Genomic DNA, 18809 nt, shown 5'->3' on the forward strand with positions numbered 1-18809 from the left:
TGGTACTACAAGTCTATCACTCTTTGGTTCTCCAGGTGTCCTTTCTTTCTCTCCTGCTCTTCCTCTGCCTAGGGTAGGCTTACCTGTATTTTATAACTTTAAACATTTCCACATTTTGTTTTATACTCTGTATTGTAACTTTACTATCTACATTTTCACTACAATTCATTGTGTTTTTTCTCATTTTTTCATCTTCATCTTTGGAATAAAGCTTCAGGTATAGTAGAATAGATAATCTCTATATGCATAGCTTTTTTATATTTATTTGCATAAAAGAATATCTGAATAATATTATATATTGTATTTATTTTTAAGATTAAATTAAGATACCTTTTATAATCTTTTTCATTTTATACAGTTTAAATATTGATAATTACAAATTCTTTAGGTTATGATTTGTATATCAAATGTATGTCACATTATAGAGTAGTATTACAGTAGAACCCCTCTTTGGGGACACTCCTAATAAAGGGACACTCCTATTGAGGGGACACTCCTATTCAGGGTACACTCCTAATAAAGGGACACTCCTATTGAGGGGACACTCCTATTCAGGGTACACTCCTAATAAAGGGACACTCCTATTGAGGGGACACTCCTATTCAGGGTACACTCCTAATAAAGGGACACTCCTATTGAGGGGACACTGCTATTCAGGGTACACTCCTAATAAAGGGACACTCCTATTGAGGGGACACTGCTATTCAGGGTACACTCCTAATAAAGGGACACTCCTATTGAGGGGACACTCCTATTCAGGGTACAGTCCTAATAAAGGGACACTCCTATTGAGGGGACACTGCTATTCAGGGTACACTCCTAATAAAGGGACACTCCTATTCAGGGTACACTCCTAATAAAGGGACACTCCTATTGAGGGGACACTGCTATTCAGGGTACACTCCTAATAAAGGGACACTCCTATTGAGGGGACACTGCTATTCAGGGTACACTCCTAATAAAGGGACACTCCTATTGAGGGGACACTCCTATTCAGGGTACACTCCTAATAAAGGGACACTCCTATTGAGGGGACACTGCTATTCAGGGTACACTCCTAATAAAGGGACACTCCTATTGAGGGGACACTGCTATTCAGGGTACACTCCTAATAAAGGGACACTCCTATTGAGGGGACACTGCTATTCAGGGGACACTCCTAATAAAGGGACACTCCTATTGAGGGGACACTGCTATTCAGGGTACACTCCTAATAAAGGGACACTCCTATTGAGGGGACACTGCTATTCAGGGTACACTCCTAATAAAGGGACACTCCTTTTGAGGGGACACTGCTATTCAGGGTACACTCCTAATAAAGGGACACTCCTATTCAGTGGACACTCCTATTCAGTGGACACTCCTATTGAGGGACACTCCTATTCAGGGTACACTCCTATTCAGTGGACACTCCTATTGAGGAACACTCCTATTCAGTGGACACTCCTCTTCAGGGACATTTCTATTGAGGGGACACTCCTATTCAGTGGACACTCCTATTGAGGAACACTCCTATTCAGTGGACACTCCTCTTCAGGGACATTTCTATTGAGGGGACACTCCTATTCAGTGGACACTCCTATTGAGGAACACTCCTATTCAGTGGACACTCCTCTTCAGGGACATTTCTATTTAGGGGACACTCCTATTCAGTGGACACTCCTATTGAGGGACACTCCTATTCAGTGGACACTCCTCTTCAGGGACATTTCTATTGAGGGGACACTCCTATTCAGGGTACACTCCTATTCAGGGTACAATCCTATTCAGGGTACACTCCAATTAAAGGGACACACACAAAGGGCAATATATGTTTTATCACTACAGTCAGCCCCTGTTTAGTTTCACCCTGAAGCTTGGTTCCCACTAGAACGTAACGCAAGGACGTAAACGCAACGCAAGCGTTTTAACCAATGACAAGCGAAATTAAAGACAGTTAGCAATTGGTCAATTCACTTGCGTTGCGTTACGTCCTTGCGTTGCGTCGCTAGTGGGAACCACACTTAATAGGTGTTCTACTGGAATAATATTGAAAATATTCATTACCTAAAATTGTTTTTTGCTTTTGTGTGCAATATAAAGTATTTTAATTGAAGAATTTTAATACTATAGCATTCAGTATATTTCATTTTGGCATGGTTGGCAGGAATGCAGTTTTAAATCTTTTTTTCTTTGCATTTTTGATGGAAAGATTGTTGAGTGCATATGATTTATTAGTATCTTACATTCATTGAATCTTTCTACAATAATTTAAATTGTATTTTTTAAAGGGATACAAAGAAAGTATTGTGTTTCATAATAATATTACATCCACTTCTATTGACATTCACAATCCTGATTTCACTCATCATATGTGTGCTCGTCCACATCACACCTGTAAAAATGTTGTGTTAAATTGATTGATTTATAAATGAATTATTTGCACTGTTAAGACTTGGTGGCACCATACAGTGTGTCAGGAAATCAATATAAACACCTAAATGTTTAAATGATGAATAATAACAATCAGTTGAATCCATACTTATATGGCCAAGATTTAAAACTATAACTAAAATATAGTAATACCTTTACTGAAAATTATTATCACAAATGAATTATAAAACCCTTATCGCAATAATGGTCTACATTTTTGGAAAAAAAACTAATCTACTGTACCAAATTAATGTAAAGTGTATAACGCTCTGTCTACACTATCAAACTAGTTTGACAAAAAAAATGATGTGCCCAAATATAGTGAAATATGGTATTGATATGACATCATATCTATATATGGGCACATTTTTTGTCCCATAAAGTTTGAGTGTAGACAGAGCTTAAATATTGTTCACATCAAATTTCATTTTGTAAAATATACAACTTTTATTTTTACAAATCAATATATTCCTCTTTCCTTTACAGACTGGGTCATCGTTACTTGGAGGAATGCTGAGCTCATCTACAAAGTGTATTAAGTGTTATAACACCAAGTCAATCACATCGGGAACAATGTCGCCGAATCTGTTAAAACTAGTACGTCTTCACTGGAGCCAGTCCAAGACCGTTGTTCTCAATAACACTGATGGAAAAGAATATAGATTCCATGTCTGAGTTGGTAAGTAGTTTTATATTAGTAAGAGAATACATACATACAGATTTTTTGTATTATTTCCAAACATGATTATAGCTGACAATATAAAAATCAGCATAGTTTTGATCCACTGCCAGCCTGCAAAAACTACTGATTTACATGCCATACTAATTTTTTTCGTAACCCCTGATTTATATGTCTGTTTCTAACTGCTTGAAAAATGCTTTTTTACATTTTAAAAATACAACAACAATCAACAACTGCATTTTTAATTCTTTTTCTTTATAAACTTACAAACAGTTAATGCCAATTTACATGGAAACCGGGTAGTTTGTCTCACATAGGACATATCCTTAGCGGAAACCGCCCTTCCGCTCCACGTTTTGTGTAAATGGTCATAAGGAATAACATAGATTCTATTCTAATTTTTATTTCCGTTACCGCTCGTTTTTTAGCCTTTACAGTTGATGATAAGTAAATCCTGCCTGTGAGGAGTTACTCTTGGAGGATATGTTGAAATTAAAAATGGTTAGTTACTATATTTTGAAAGGATTCTTAACGACCTTTTTACCACCCCCAGTTTTAATTAGCAATCTTGTCCCTGTTAGCTAAATGTCTGATTCGTTTTAAGCATCAGGTAACTACTTGCAGACATCTATGTCACTTCACTTCCTCACATCAATACTCTAGAGACAATCTGACAGCAAGCTAAAAGCCTAGCTTAATTGTTTTCATTTGTTTTGTGTGTTTTGGTGTTTTGGCTAGACTCTGCTTCCTTGCACATATTATAATGAGCGATCTGATGACCTCCCCCCCCCCCCCCATGCCCCTTGCAGATCTCATCCAGGTAAACCACCTTTACACTTCAAGGAACCATCAATATTAATGCTCCTTCTTCTTTCATACCGACACCTAGCCCCTTCCCTTCTTGTAGTATCAACCTTTTAATCATAGAGGAATTAAAACAATCATCTCCCTTAATATTATGCTCTGTCAGTGGAATGAACAACCTAGAATACACAGTGCCATACCAGATACTATTAAATAAGATAAATGTGGGAGTCTAGCCAGCTCTGCATGTGTTCAGTGATGACAAATGAGTCACAAATATTACTTATTTCATTATTTGTTTCATATCATACTCAACAAGTTAAACAGTACAGCAATGTCAAATAGTTGCTGTCCTTTTTGTGTATGACTGTTTCAAAGTCTTGTTTAATATATTTTGCACATAGCATTTAGGCCTATGTTGGTTTTTTCATGGTAGAAACCATCAAACAATTTTTTCAACATCCACACTGTCCTATCTATTAATTGATAATTGACAAGATCATCTAAGTTTAATTTCTAAAATTAGACTGTCTGACGTACGATTGATATTATCAATTTTCTTAAACTTATTTTGGTATGCATTACATCATTTCTTATATATATGCCAAGACATTCTCAGCTGGGCTATATCAATACGTAGACTATTTAATTAATTGGCTAGACAGTAATTGAATTAATTTTCAGTTTAAATTTGTAATTTATTTATTTTGAGATAATATACACACTGGAATGAAAAGTACTATATAATGGTTTATTTATTTCTTTAGTTTTTAGACAATATTTATAATCAGACAAATGCCATTATTAGTTGTTAGTTTCTGATATAACAAATATTCTTTTCATCCACATTGTGTATTAAATTTTAATTCTTTTTTATACCCTTCCAAAATTAGACTAAATTAGCCTTTATAGAAAATGTTTGATATTTTATTAGTGATTTTCTATATTGACTGTTTTCTGCATGTACGTATATTGTTATTATCTCTGCAGTGTATATAAGAGGAATTTCTAATGTATTTTTATATTGGACCAAATAAAGAATATATATAAATCCAAAGGCAAATTACTGAAAAAAATGCTAAAAAGCTAAATCAAAACGATAAAGTAAACAGCCAGAAAAATTAGCAGAGCTTTATATATATATATACTGTATATATAATATAGAAATTGTTTACTAAAAGAACAATGTCTAAAGTAGAAGAATACACAATGTTTTTGAATTTGTGTAGGAAGTTAAATAATGACGTCAAAAACACCCAATTGAAAATATGGGTATTAATAGTTCCCTCAGGACTTTAATTTGTATGAACAACAGGATAATTATACAATTTGGTCTCTGGCTGTATCTTACCTCCTGGGTCTTCGATATTTTACAAATTGCTATGTGATTTTTTTATTTGAATGCCTACAAAAATCACATGAAAAGTCTGCAATAGGACTTGAAATGAATAGCACCTTTGAGACTAACACTGGAATGTGAAGTACTTGACATTTAAAGTCACTCATATTTTGAATTACATTATGAATTATTTTGCACATTCGAACTCCAGACTTTCAAAGTACTTTTTTGAAGAACGAGACAATGTTTTTCAGACTGAAAAGTTGATAATATTTTGTGACTTATTTCCACTTAAATTTGAGTTGATTTAAAGTATATTGATAATATTTTGTAACTTATTTCCACTTAAATTTGAGTTGATATAAAGTATATTGATAATATTTTGTGACTTATTTCCACTTAAATTTGAATTGATATAAAGTATATTGATAATATTTTGTGACTTATTTCCACTTAAATTTGAGTTGTTATAAAGTATATTGATAATATTCTGCAGTTTATAGTTAATAAGGTTTTTTTTTTACAAAGAAATTTGTAACATTTTTTAGTAGGATACTGTTATAACTACAGTACTACAAAGTATATTTGTCCGATGTTTTTCCCTACTCTGAGATAAATTAACAATTTGTAAGGCTAGCCTAATCATGTACCTAAAATTATATGGCCAATTATAAGGATTTGTATGGGTTGGAATGGGAAGGTTCATAACATAAATCAAACATTTGAATCACTCAGATAATGCATTAATATTTTGCATAAAATTAGATTACATACGTTAGCATAATCCTTGACCCTGAGAAGAAACTTCAAAGTCTGTGTTGCATCCTGGAACTCAACTTTAAAGTTAACAAAAAGTGAAAGATTACTGTTAGAAATGTTGTTATGAAATTAATAAAGATATTATCTGTTTGTAAATTGGTTAATATCTACCCTAATCATGTACTCAACTGTAAGTAATACTCATTTTGAACATATTTCTTATTCAATCAATGTAAATAAAATGTATCAATTTTGAGATAAGAAGTATCTACATTTTTGTAATGTATAATCACATATGGAATATTTGGTCCAGTCTCATAGATAAATTCTGTATACAGTGTCACATGTATCACATGCGTGTATTATGTTGTCATGGTTAGATACAGACTTCCCACGTGATGCATATGTGACGCTGTATTACAGAATCTGCCTAATACTGTATACATACACTATTGAATAGAAATCTTTTTTGGTGGAGAAATATAAATTTTTTTTAGGTTTACTTGATTCTTTGATTTGTCTTAAAGCTTGTCTTGCCACATGATTTGATTTGATTTGATTTATTTCGGCATCAGTACATAAAATATCACAGACATACAATTAAAATTGGCAAATATAAAAAGACCAATATAAAACAAGGATGCCAAGGATAACTCATAAAAGTCCTCTACGGACTTGTTTCCAATGAGGTCCTTTGAGAGAACAGCAAAAAAGACAAACAAAGCAACAATAAAAATTACAAAAAACAGCAAAAAGGACAATCGAAAAAAGAAGAAGCGCTAATTAAATAGTTTCTAGAGCTAGTGAACGTTCCTGTAGATACTTTTTAACTTTACTTTTAAAACAACAAACAGTTTGTGATTCCTTAATGTTAATTGGTAAATTATTCCATTCTTTAATAGCATTGTAAAAAAAGGTCACATGTGCCATTGGCTTGATAGTTGGGATTCTAAAATTAAAATTGCATCCCCTAGTATTGTAATTATGACTGTCTGAAATTCTAATAAAACGATTGCATAAATAAGGTGGACAACAATGATTAAATATTTTAAAAACATGACAGACTCTAAGAAATTCGACACGGTCTTGGACTTTTAACATACCAACGTCGTTTAGCTGAGATTGACCAACATGAGATCGGGGACCTAACTTTTTTATAAAACGAACCATTTTGTTTTGAGTCGTTTGTAATTTTGATTTTAAATTTTTATTTACCGTAGAAGACCATGAGCAAACCGAATAATCGAACATCGGTTGGATTAAAGCAAAACTAAGAATTTTGCGACAATGTGAATTAAGAAATGATGATTGTCGGTACAGAAATTTCAGTCTGCCGTTTGCTTTGTTTATAACAGAGCGGGCAATGACGTCACCTGATACATTTTGGTCAATCTCAATACCTAGATATTTGATAGATTTTGATCCATTTATAGTCGTTCCAAAGCAATCAATATAGAATTCGTTTACTTTGCTTAATCTACGTTTAGAACCAAACAGGATGCATTCGGTCTTACCCATATGAAGCGAAAGTTGATTGTCGATCAGCCAATTATTGCATGATACGAGATTGTTTTGGAGTTTAGATTGGATTGCGATTGGATCTTTATGGGAGTAAAAAAATTGCACAATCGTCAGCGTACAAAACAACTTTACAATCACTTTCGATACTAGATGGTAGGTCATTCACGTAAATAAGAAACAAGAGAGGACCCAAAAGGCTACCCTGGGGGACTCCACATCCAATCTCAATAGAGTTCGATTTGGTACCTTTAATATCGACAATCTGATTTCGCCCAGACAGGTACGCTTGAAACCAACCGATAGACCGGCATCCTAGATACTTAAGTTTTTTACACAAAATATCATGATTGACCGAGTCAAAGGCCTTTTGGACATCGAGTAAAACCATACCCGTAAATAAACCATTTGACATTTGAACTCTAAGGTGATCTCTAAGATGGATAAGACATGTGTCGGTAGAAAATGATCTACGAAAACCGGATTGATGATCGTAGATAAGTTGATTCCTTTCAAGGTAATCGGAAACTTGTATATATACCACCTTCTCCAGAATTTTTGAAACTGAGGAGAGAATGCTTATAGGTCTGTAATTGTTAGCCTCAGTTCTGGAATTCTTTTTATGAAGGGGCGTGACTTTTGCGAGTTTAAAATCCGAGGGAATACGTTCGTATTTAATGGAGAGGTTAATTATATGTGTTATTGGTATTTTAATATTAGGAGCTCCGTCTCTAAGAAATTTTGCAGGAATCTGATCAAGGCCTACACTTTTAGATGGGTTGAGATTTCTCAATTCCTCTTCGATAAGGCTCTCATCAATTTCTTCGAGAGAAAAACCAGAAACATGTTTGATTTTGCTATTATAGTAATTTTTAAAGGCATTCGAACCCACACTAAAAAGGTTACTGGGAGAAGGCAATTTCTTCATTAAATCGGAAGCAATATTTGCGAAGTAATGCTTATCTTTTGATTCTTACGTCTGTTGGCTTCAGACATATAGCACTGTACAGTAGTAATTGGGCAATTTCTTTTTATAGTCTCAAATTCATTGCCTGTTTGAATTATATTCATATTGTAGATAAAGCTTACTGAATGAAGATATATACCCATAATGCAAATATACAATATTCAACTTTTGTCATATCAATATCGCTTAAGTTGTTAACTACAAATTCACTTTTTTTACTCCATCAACTCGCCATGATATTGCAGAAACTAAAGATTTCTTTATTGCCATATAAATCATGAACAAAGCTTATTGATGACACACTTACTATCTTTTAACTTCCGTCACAAAATAAATACCGTTGTCACGTACGTTTGTCGTCGTACAGTGGTACAAAATACTAATGTATTTATTCAAAGACTATCCTTTGAGAGTTTCTTTGTCACATGTGGGCGACTCTTTAAAGTTACAATTTTCAGGCCTGTCAATATGCTCTCTTTCTAAAATCCAAATCGACTTTTGTGACTGAGTTCAGCAAGAGTAGGCTACAGTATAGTGTGAAAAGTTTTTTTTATCACTATTGTATTAACACTGTTTAAAATAAATTAAATCAAAATTGATGATACTAAGGCAAATATGTGATTATCAAAATACAGATATGGTAGTTAATTTACCACAATTTATATAAATGAATCACTAAAATGTTATCGTTAAATGATTTATATTAATCAATCAAGTTATTCATAAATCAAATTGAAAAGATAAATTGTTATTTTTTAAATAATATTCAGGAAAAAATGTAAAAGGTTAAAGCAAAATAAGGAGAGAAAGAATAATTACAAATTTTTTAATAATAACTTATTAGCCTATGTCTTATCTTTTTTTAACAGAAATCTTAATTTTATTATTTAAATTATGCTTATTCATTTATTTGCAGAACATTTTCAATTTTCCCATACATACAGTTTTCCTCAACTAGTTTCTTTACATCCAAACATGTGCATGCATGTGGAGCTGTGATATGTCCAACCAAGTCAGCATGACAAATAAAAATGTAACATATCCTATCACCAGGATCTGCAGTACATGTTTATGCCTGTTAGTTCAGCCTATTAACTTTTTATGAAATATGATACACTTTGGACAATACCAGCTGTATTTCAAATTACTGATGATCTTAATATCTCATCCTTCTTTATAAAACTTAATATTAAGTTAACCATATTGGTGCCTGCTGGAAATTAAGCCTGCAGAATTGCAACACAGCTTGTTAGATATAAAATTTAATTTAAAATATGAGAGATAACCTGTATGATTTAACCCATGGGGTAATATAATTGATTAACCTCCGCATGATATAAAGGTACGGTAACCTTTTTCTTGGCACACTGAAAAAGTCTTTGAATATGAAGTCATTGTATTTCAGCATCCCTATACTGAACTTAATAGACAACACAGCATAACAATAGTTTATACCAATTCAGAAACAAATCATCTAAGCATTGGCATTATGTGGTAGGGTGGCCATTTCCACACAGCCTTATATCCTCCCTAGTATCTTTCAACCAGGTGTTCAATTACAGCTGAGTGGACAGGGAGTCATTCTTCTTGGGAGTTGAACCTGTGCCTTTCTGTATGATAGTCAAGTCCACTCAAGACCACTCAGCCACCAACATTCAAATAAGAATAATATAATACTTGAATGACAGATTTTCTTTTGAGTAAAAATATGCAATGGAATACACCAAATGTTTTATTTATTATTTTGACATCCTCCTATTAATCACTTAGCTATAAAGTACTAGAAAAAGTACTATGTAGTATATCAGATCATGAGAAACTTTTCACATGTTGTCTGGTAATAATCATATTTGTCATGATGTTATTTTCTTATAGAAATGCTATGAATGATTGACATGTGTCAGATGTTGATTAAGTTGACATATATTGGGAATTACTGTCTCAATGCAGCAACGCTTTCCTTCTGCAGTAACACTACTTACGCTGCGACACTAGTGTCCCACTTAAGTAACACTACATTAACAGGTATGTAGTGACACTAGTGGCGCACTGCAGTAAATTAACAGCAACACTGTTTTGTTTCGGAGCTATTCAGAACTGTATTTCGTCAATTTAGATTCATTGTTCATCCAACTCCTAAATCAAATGTATGCTACTATCTCAATGCACTGTATTTACTATACTCATAGCAGTGACACTACCATCGCCTGTCTACTACCTAAACACTTTACAGTAAGACACAATCTGATATTGTTGATTAACTAGTTTGATATTTCGTATTGTCTTCTAAAAACATGTAAAAATCAGTATGTTCAGATACACAAAGTTTATTTATAAACAACATAGAATACCAAACTTGATGTTCTCGTCACTTTGTGAGCCTCATACTGAAAGTCTTAGTGGGCCAAAAATATGCTTATTTATATAGGAGAATAATGATGATAATAGAACTATCTGATTCCAAAGTAAAATATAAAGTTGCGATATTAAAAGAAATACAGAACGTTTCTATGCACTATTTAATGGATTTATTGAATATGGTTATATTCTTTCTTATTTCCTTTCTTTAATTGTTGAATTTAGTCCAATACTATGAAAGTTATACATAATACAGATACACATATTTAAGGAATGGTGTTAATGTTAATACATGCAAAGGCAAGTTACTGGAGAAGAAAAAATGATATATTGGATTCCTAATTGATTGTAATTGGTTCATATATGTGTTTCATGGAACATTTTTTTCTTAATGTACTAAATCGTTTAATGAACTCAAGTTCAAAATTATGAACTCACCATTCCAACTACAAGCTTTCAACTTTGTTTCTTTTTATACATATAATCTGTGTTTTCACTTAAATCTATAAGATTATTGGCTCCAATGTTGGTTTCAGAAAAAAATACCAAAAATATCATAGATATACTATAACTACTAGAGTGTATACTACAAGTCAAGAATCATAGTGAGTCACTATGTTTGGTTTAAAGCCAATCTATTGAAGCTCATTGGATAGTACAGTAATGTTTTTGAAAAAAAATAGAAAGTTGGTCAGGGACTAAAAGTAAACTAATGTATTAACAATCTTACTATTAAATCTACGAATTAAGTCTATACTTAAAGATGTATTGTCCCTTGAAACACAAAAAAATTAAAGTCAAAATATAATAAATTTGTATTGGCCATATCAAAGTAATATTAAAGTTATTTACTTTAAGTCGAAAATTCGAGCCAAAAACAACAATTTTACGTAATTATCAGCTAAATTAATTTGATTACATTTCGTCTGGAAAATAGTCGCGAGCAAAAGTAAACAAAGATTTTAAACCATGAGTATACATTATGCATGATGCTAATTAGTATTGTTTACAACTCGTCACGGTTGAGAAGTGTGTTTTCACACAGATCGCGAGGAAGTTTTATGGTTATGATACAGAGTAGCCAAATAAGCGCATTGCATTATAAGATATGTTTTGATCGAAAACTTTGACTGGAAGTCAAAGTTATTTTTTGAACCAAAAAACGTCTGTATTTCAGTTAAATGATTTTTTTTTCGACTAATTTTTTTTGGTGAAAGTTAATAACTATTATGATACTTCAAAATGACCCACTTTTTTTCGAAATCTTTTTATTTTAATTTTTTTGGAATTTGACAAAGGGACAATACATCTTTAACTGCATGTAAGTTAGTTTCAGTTGTTAAAAGCATAACAATGATAATAGTATTTATTTAAATGTTGTATAATGTTATAAAAAAAAGAAGGAAATATGACGTGTATTAATTGTGGTAGATGTACAATTAATGTGTAAGAATAAATGAATTTAGGTATAAACAATAAATATAAATGCCGGTGCAATAAAGAAAATATGAAAACATAACGTCAGAATTATTGGTATCATGTTGTGTTTATCATATCTACTTTCAATAACAATCACATACATACATTGCTTTAATAGTTGATACTTTTCTACGATGTTTGAAACATTGCTTTCGCAATTTGATTGCCCCAGGAAACCTCCCCCACATCCTAAATCAAAGCACTTTACTTGATATTCCATTTTTTTTTTCGAAATTGACTTACACCATCATGCGCAAATTGACGTTAAGGTTTTTAATTGTATTTTTGGCGATACTTGAATTCCATAACATTATACTTTTTTGTCTTTTAACGTGTTTAGCATAAAGTACGTCGCGTCTTAGCAATTGTACGTTGTTAGTATTTGAATTGTATTTTTGGCGATGTTTGCCTTCCATAACATTATACTTTTGTTTGCCTTTTAACGTCTGAAAACCATCATTGGTATAAACGTGTTTAATAGTGACAGGCGGGTTGACTGAACCTGCTTGTGTGGACAGACAGTTCTTATTTAAAGACCTAACAAAAGCCCGAGAGAGAATCAAGTATCTATTCATAATTCCCATGGTTTGCAAAGTTATACCCGAAAGTCAAATCATTGTTTTTAAAAACGACTAAATTTAAAAAATAAACACGATGACCAGTCAGTGATATGTTAAGTTCAGATCCCAACGGGAATGAAAGATACAATCATTCTCTTCTATTTATGATTGGTATGAGTCCACAATCCCATCGGCTGCTTTTTTTTTATTCTGTTCTATTATATTTTTTATATGAATCTTGATGTTTTACAAGCTCCTGAAATTTCTTCTTTTGGAGATAATAAAATATGTCTTGTCAAACTCCCAATTCTATGTACTGTATCTCCAAATTTATAGTCCAGTATGTCATAGACAAATGCTAGTGCCACATGTGTCACATGGACGCCATTACGTTAAGGTTAGAGTTAGGCATGGCCTATTTATACAGGCCCATGCGATACATGTGTGACACTGTATTGCAGAATATGATACTAGACAAACATTATAGATTCGTCTACTAATCTAGTCTTTAGCTCTGTCTACACTATCAAACTTTATGTGAAAAAAAAATGTGATGTGCCCATATATGGACACGATGACATCATATCACTACCATATTTGGGCACATCACACTTTTTGTGAAACTAGTTTGATCATGTAGACAGAGGTTTTTGTATAAAATAATCATAAAAAAAACAATAGGCCTCTCTGAAATCAGCGGTCAACCTTCAACTTGATGTTTAAAGGAAACGTGATCGTGGTTGTTTATTCCATTCAAAAGTCCTTTGACACTCGTTGCATTATCAATTTCGATTGTACGTGATCGAACGTTTAAAAAAATGATTTATTGGAATCAGTTGGTAAAAGTTTAGGCCTACCGCGTAATTTATTTTATGGTAGGCCTACACCAAAAGGAGCTAAACAATTGTGTAACGTTAAAAAAAAAAGAGGTAACGATACGTTTACACTGAGCCAGGTAGCTATATAAAAATCATGAAAAATCGATATAGTGTTTAGGAACTATTCACACTAACGCAATCCGGGTTCTATAAACCGTGAAATTTCACTCTTCCCTGGTGTTTGACTTTAGTCAAACTTTTGTCAGTCAGTTTTCCAACTTTCCCATTGGCTGAAAATCAGGCAAAGAGTTATTAAATGTACGTCATAAACTGTAACGGATTCGATAGAAGACAAGAATCCTCGGAGGTTTTCTGCGCTTTGTAGGTAGGCTTAACTTTCGAACCCGTTTTAAGTTCGGTCAATCGTCTGCTACTTTTAGGCATCTCCAGGGTAATTCGGTACGCGAAAAGGAAATGGTTGTATTCATTGGACAACTAATCCTACGTCACAAAAAGAAAACACCGGCAGACGATGCGATTACTTTACGCATGCATAAAGAAGTTCAAACTGGGATGTGAAACTTGTTTTACATGATATTACAGCTTACAAATACAAAGGATAATATACTCCAAGTACGTGTGTTGATTACAGATGATACAATGTAGTTGGATCTTACTCAATTAAGTTATAAAATGACGACGAGTTCACTAAACTGGAATTTCAACGCTTTAACGAAACAGGAACGATTAACACTTTGAATGTTATTGATTTTGATCATTTTTGGAAGATGCGTGCGTTTGAACGTTATTTAGCCTTACTGGCAATGTCTACGTGTATGTGTATTGTATTGACATACATGCACTCGTGGATAGGTACAGTTGAGGAACATTTACGGAGCGTTGACCCGTCAATGGGTTTTATATCAACACTTAAGTATGTTTAACATTAATGTCTTAAGCTTTGTCTACACTACCAAACTAGCTTGACAAAAAAAGTGTGATGTGCCCAAATATGGTAGTGGTATGCCCAAATATGGTAGTGATCATCATCATCATGTCCATATATGAGCACACTTCACATAAAGTTTGATAGTGTAGACAGAGCTTCATTTTATTTTTATTTTTTATTTTTGTAGGCTTAACTATTAATATCATTGGTGTAGGCCTAACTCTACGTTTATTTCTTTATTTAATACATTTTTGTTTCGTGGCAGTTTTTCAAGGCTGTCCGAAATCCACAAAACGGATTTTTAGGAGACAGGTTTAACGCCTTTCCCGGTACTGTTATTGATCATAATATATTTAAAGTGCGGCCCATGGGACATAACTTATTTAGGCCGGGGTGACTATAAAACTGATTCCTACTGAATGCTACTGTATCGCATCGTTAATTTTAAGTTAGGCCTAATTCTAATTGTACTATACAATTAATTTATCCTTTAAATTGGTAGCCTCTATCGTAATTATTATATTAATGGTTTCGTATAATGTTCAGAAAGGAATATTTCCTCCGAAGAACCGATGTAAGTTTTACCGTCGCCAATCAAACAAATATTTCTTCATATCTTATAGATCTAGAACTTTGCTAGGTGAACAAATTTTAATTCCAAAAATAACTAATACCAAAGAATTTAAAGAAGATGTGAACGAGGAACTCGATGAAGAAGGTTCCATGTTAATTGCTGAAGTTAAAGCAGATGTCGAGGATGTTATATCGTATCCATGGCAACCAAATCATACAGCAGCAGTTAGTAAAAGGTATGGGGGTAATAGGAACAAAATTGTCTGACAAAGTTTTTAACTATATTTTGGTGGGATGTTAGGCGAGTATACACGGTCTCTGTTGCTAGACAGTGTACAGTATATGTAGTATATCAGATACAGGGAGTTCTTAACTCCCTGACAGATATGATCTGGATGAATTGAATTGAAATTTATATTTATACTGGGTAACCTCTTCAGTCAAAGACTGGTCTCCCAGAGGGCCCAGTTGGTGATCAGTGGCTGTGATGTACTAATACACCGGGGTAACTCCCTACTCGTCTCGAAAGATGTACTAGGTTCTTTAAAGTGCACACGAGCTAGATGTGTACACTGGACCTACGGTTTATAGTCCTTATCCGAGAAGACTCGTTCTACCACCAGAACCATGGAGCGAGTGAGCCTCGAACCCTTGCCGATGTTATGGCTACGTAATTACGGTTCCACTGTCTTAACCGCTCGGCCACTCACTCACTCGTACTTCAATTTACTTAAAGTTTTAACGATGACTTCTGATGACGTCACAAGTGGATGGCCATTGCACGTTTATGACGTGATTTTACTAACGAAATAAAGATGGTAATATTAATCGATGCTTTATTTATATTTTTAGAGAAGAAATGTTGTCGTACTTCAATTTGCTTAAAGTATTAACGATGACTTCTGATGACGTCACAAGTGGACATTTGGCGCGATTTTATTCCGCTAAATCAAAGAGGATAGTATCGGTACCAGGAGGTATGCACGATTTACTTCCCAAACGGCAGCTATTCCGCAAGAACCGCTACAAAAAGTGTTCTTTGGTTGGAAACAGTGGTGTCCTACTACAAAGTGGTTGTGGAAAGAATATCGACCAATCAGACTTTGTTGTTAGATGCAACTTTGCAACAATGAAAGGGTTCGAGAAAGACGTTGGAACAAAAGTTGACGTTGTGACCTTTAACCCGAGTATATTACGTAATAATTATAACTCTTTATTAACAGAGAAAGATAGATTACAATTCAAGAATGATTTGATAGGATATGGTAATTTTGTTTTATGGGTTCCTGTGTTTTCGGATCACGCTGTTTCTGCCACAATAAGAACTTTGATTGATTTCTTAGGAAAAAACAAGGACGATTTGACCAACGTTCAGCTAGCATTTCCAGGCAATGTTCTGCCGGACATTGAAGAGTGAGTTTCATTGTTATTGAGGCTTTTTTTCAATGCTGATAATATAAACCTAGTTGAAAATTTAAATTAACGGACGAACGTTAAATTGACAAATTCAGTCCCGATTATGAAGAACGATGCACACTGGGATTATACGTATGCACAGAAACAAATTCTACCATTTCGAATATGAAAAACTGGTTTCTTAATTTGAAACTAATCTGTATTGTTTTTTTATGTCGCTAATTATGTTTGTGCACATCACACTTTTTTTCACTTTAAGGTTTGTTCATCTTACTAATATTGTTATTTATATTATTGTTTAGATTTTGGTTTTCAAAAGATATTGACGAAGAGCGAATAAGCACTGGTCTGCTAATGTACATGATATCAAGTCTGCTCTGTGAGGAACTTCATCTCTATGGTTTCTATCCATTCCCTGAATTTCGCAATAAACAAATTCCATATCATTATTATCAGTCAATGAATAGAACTGCTGAGAATTATGACTTTGGTTATATGAAGGTGCATCGGCTACCTGACGAATTTGCATATTTGACTAAATTACATAAAGAGGGCGCTATTAAGTTACACCTTGAAACATGTTCTGCGAAGTAATTATTCACATGATCTGTCATTTTTGAATTTTTGATTATGTGCCTACTAGACTTCATATTACGTAATATTACGTGTTCAGTACATTTAGTACGATTCTGAGAATTGTAATATTATGATTCAATCACGCCTAAACATATTTTTACAATTTAGGCCTATAAAAAGTAATCATTTTATGAGTGTGTAGGCCCTATATGTATTTCTGCTTAATTGACCTTGTACCATTGATTTCTCTTCTATATTATTATGTAAACTACTCAAAACAATTAGTTTCCTTGTTTATATATAGTTTAGGTTCTTTACAAACCTTCTAAAAATAAAACTAATTTATAAACAACATTCTAGACTCTCGAGCACCATTTTCGTCTGCGTATAGAAAGAAAAGTTAAGTTTCGTCAGAAGACGAATAATTGTTAATGTAACATAAAATAATATGTTAAAACATAAGACTTTCTTGGTTTAAGTATAGGAGTAGATGCCCTTTTCAGTAGTCCTGATGAGTTCCGGTGAGTTCTCATTTGAGAGCTTCCAAGAAGTTGGGAAAGCAATGGTGAAATTGTTTCCTCTACGTCATCTTTATTTATCTTCTTTTCTTTATTTTTATAATATTTCATAAACTTTTCTTTTGTGTGTTTAAAGTTCTTAGACATATTTGTATTGTTTTTCAATTTAACAAAATATCTAACTATGGTGGTTAAGCATTCCGAATTGTTTTATCTTTCCACTTTGTTTTGGGGTTTTTTTTTTTAAATTTACCACCATGCCATTATAGTTATCTTTTAATATCGGTTTCAAAATGACACATATTTTCAGGAAATTGAAACAATTTTATTATAATAAAATTAATGTATAGTTTTTATTTCTATGTTGTAGTTTCAGATGTCGATTGCTCAAAAGCTGTAGCTATTGAGAAATACAAGTATGCCCATACAGTATGTATTTAGTTTTGAATAACAACATGATTGTATTTCAGCATTTCATGTAATTAAACCAGTCTTTATTGTAATGTTTTATTAGAACTCTGTGATTTATTGCAAAAGACCAGGATATCATATTTTATCAAAGAGCCATTCACAAGTATAATATTGTCAGTATGGTGAGTGCGACACTATTTAGATAGACCTTCTCTCATTAATTGACTGACTGAAAAATAACGCGAACAGACAAAAGATTTGATTGAAAAAAATGGAATGGTTTATGTTTATGCTGACCTTTGGTCTGTCCTTTGAGAATGTTGTAAGCCGAACAAACCAAATAATCGATAATGTCGATTTTTATGCCAATCGATCGTATACTTTTACTGCAGACGGTAAATGTGAAACTTTAGTGACTTGGGATTACCGTGAATCGCCACAAGAAATGCCTACTGTCCTCGCCAATAACTTCACAGTGTCCGCCTTTAAACGTTCCAGAGTCCTAGCAGACGTTAATAACACCACCAATCCTACACTGAATATCAGATATGCTAAATACAGTGATCAAGGTATTTACAGATGCTGGTGTTGGCGAAGAGTCTATAAACCAATCAGTCTGAAAGAGGTTTGGCTGGGCCAAGTTAACACTTCTACGCGAAAAATAAACTGG

The 18809-nt window shown here is 33.3% G+C and overlaps 2 protein-coding genes across 3 annotated transcripts in view; both read left to right on the forward strand.

Moving 5' to 3' along the window:
* Nucleotides 1–12358, forward strand: part of LOC140040413 (WD repeat-containing protein 7-like) — a 29792-nt gene extending 17434 nt beyond the window's left edge. The window contains exons 23-24 of one of the 2 annotated variants that reach the window (XM_072086321.1): nt 2899–3091; nt 10357–12358. In XM_072086321.1, the coding sequence (XP_071942422.1) occupies nt 2899–3087 (189 nt within the window). In that variant the 3' untranslated portion in view covers nt 3088–3091; nt 10357–12358. The remainder of the gene's footprint in view (nt 1–2898; nt 3092–10356) is intronic. The other variant, XM_072086322.1, reaches the window with a different exon arrangement.
* A 1567-nt stretch (nt 12359–13925) lies between these two features.
* Nucleotides 13926–18377, forward strand: LOC140039644 (alpha-N-acetylneuraminate alpha-2,8-sialyltransferase ST8SIA3-like). The gene is made up of 4 exons (XM_072085265.1): nt 13926–14630; nt 15269–15454; nt 16071–16631; nt 16937–18377. Exons 1-4 carry the CDS (start codon nt 14485–14487, stop codon nt 17226–17228), a joined length of 1185 nt encoding a protein of 394 aa, XP_071941366.1. The 5' UTR covers nt 13926–14484; the 3' UTR covers nt 17229–18377.
* The last annotated feature ends 432 nt before the right edge of the window (nt 18378–18809 follow it).

The sequence above is a fragment of the Antedon mediterranea genome, chromosome 2 (genome assembly GCF_964355755.1).
Source record: "Antedon mediterranea chromosome 2, ecAntMedi1.1, whole genome shotgun sequence".
Taxonomy (NCBI): Eukaryota; Metazoa; Echinodermata; class Crinoidea; order Comatulida; family Antedonidae; genus Antedon; species Antedon mediterranea.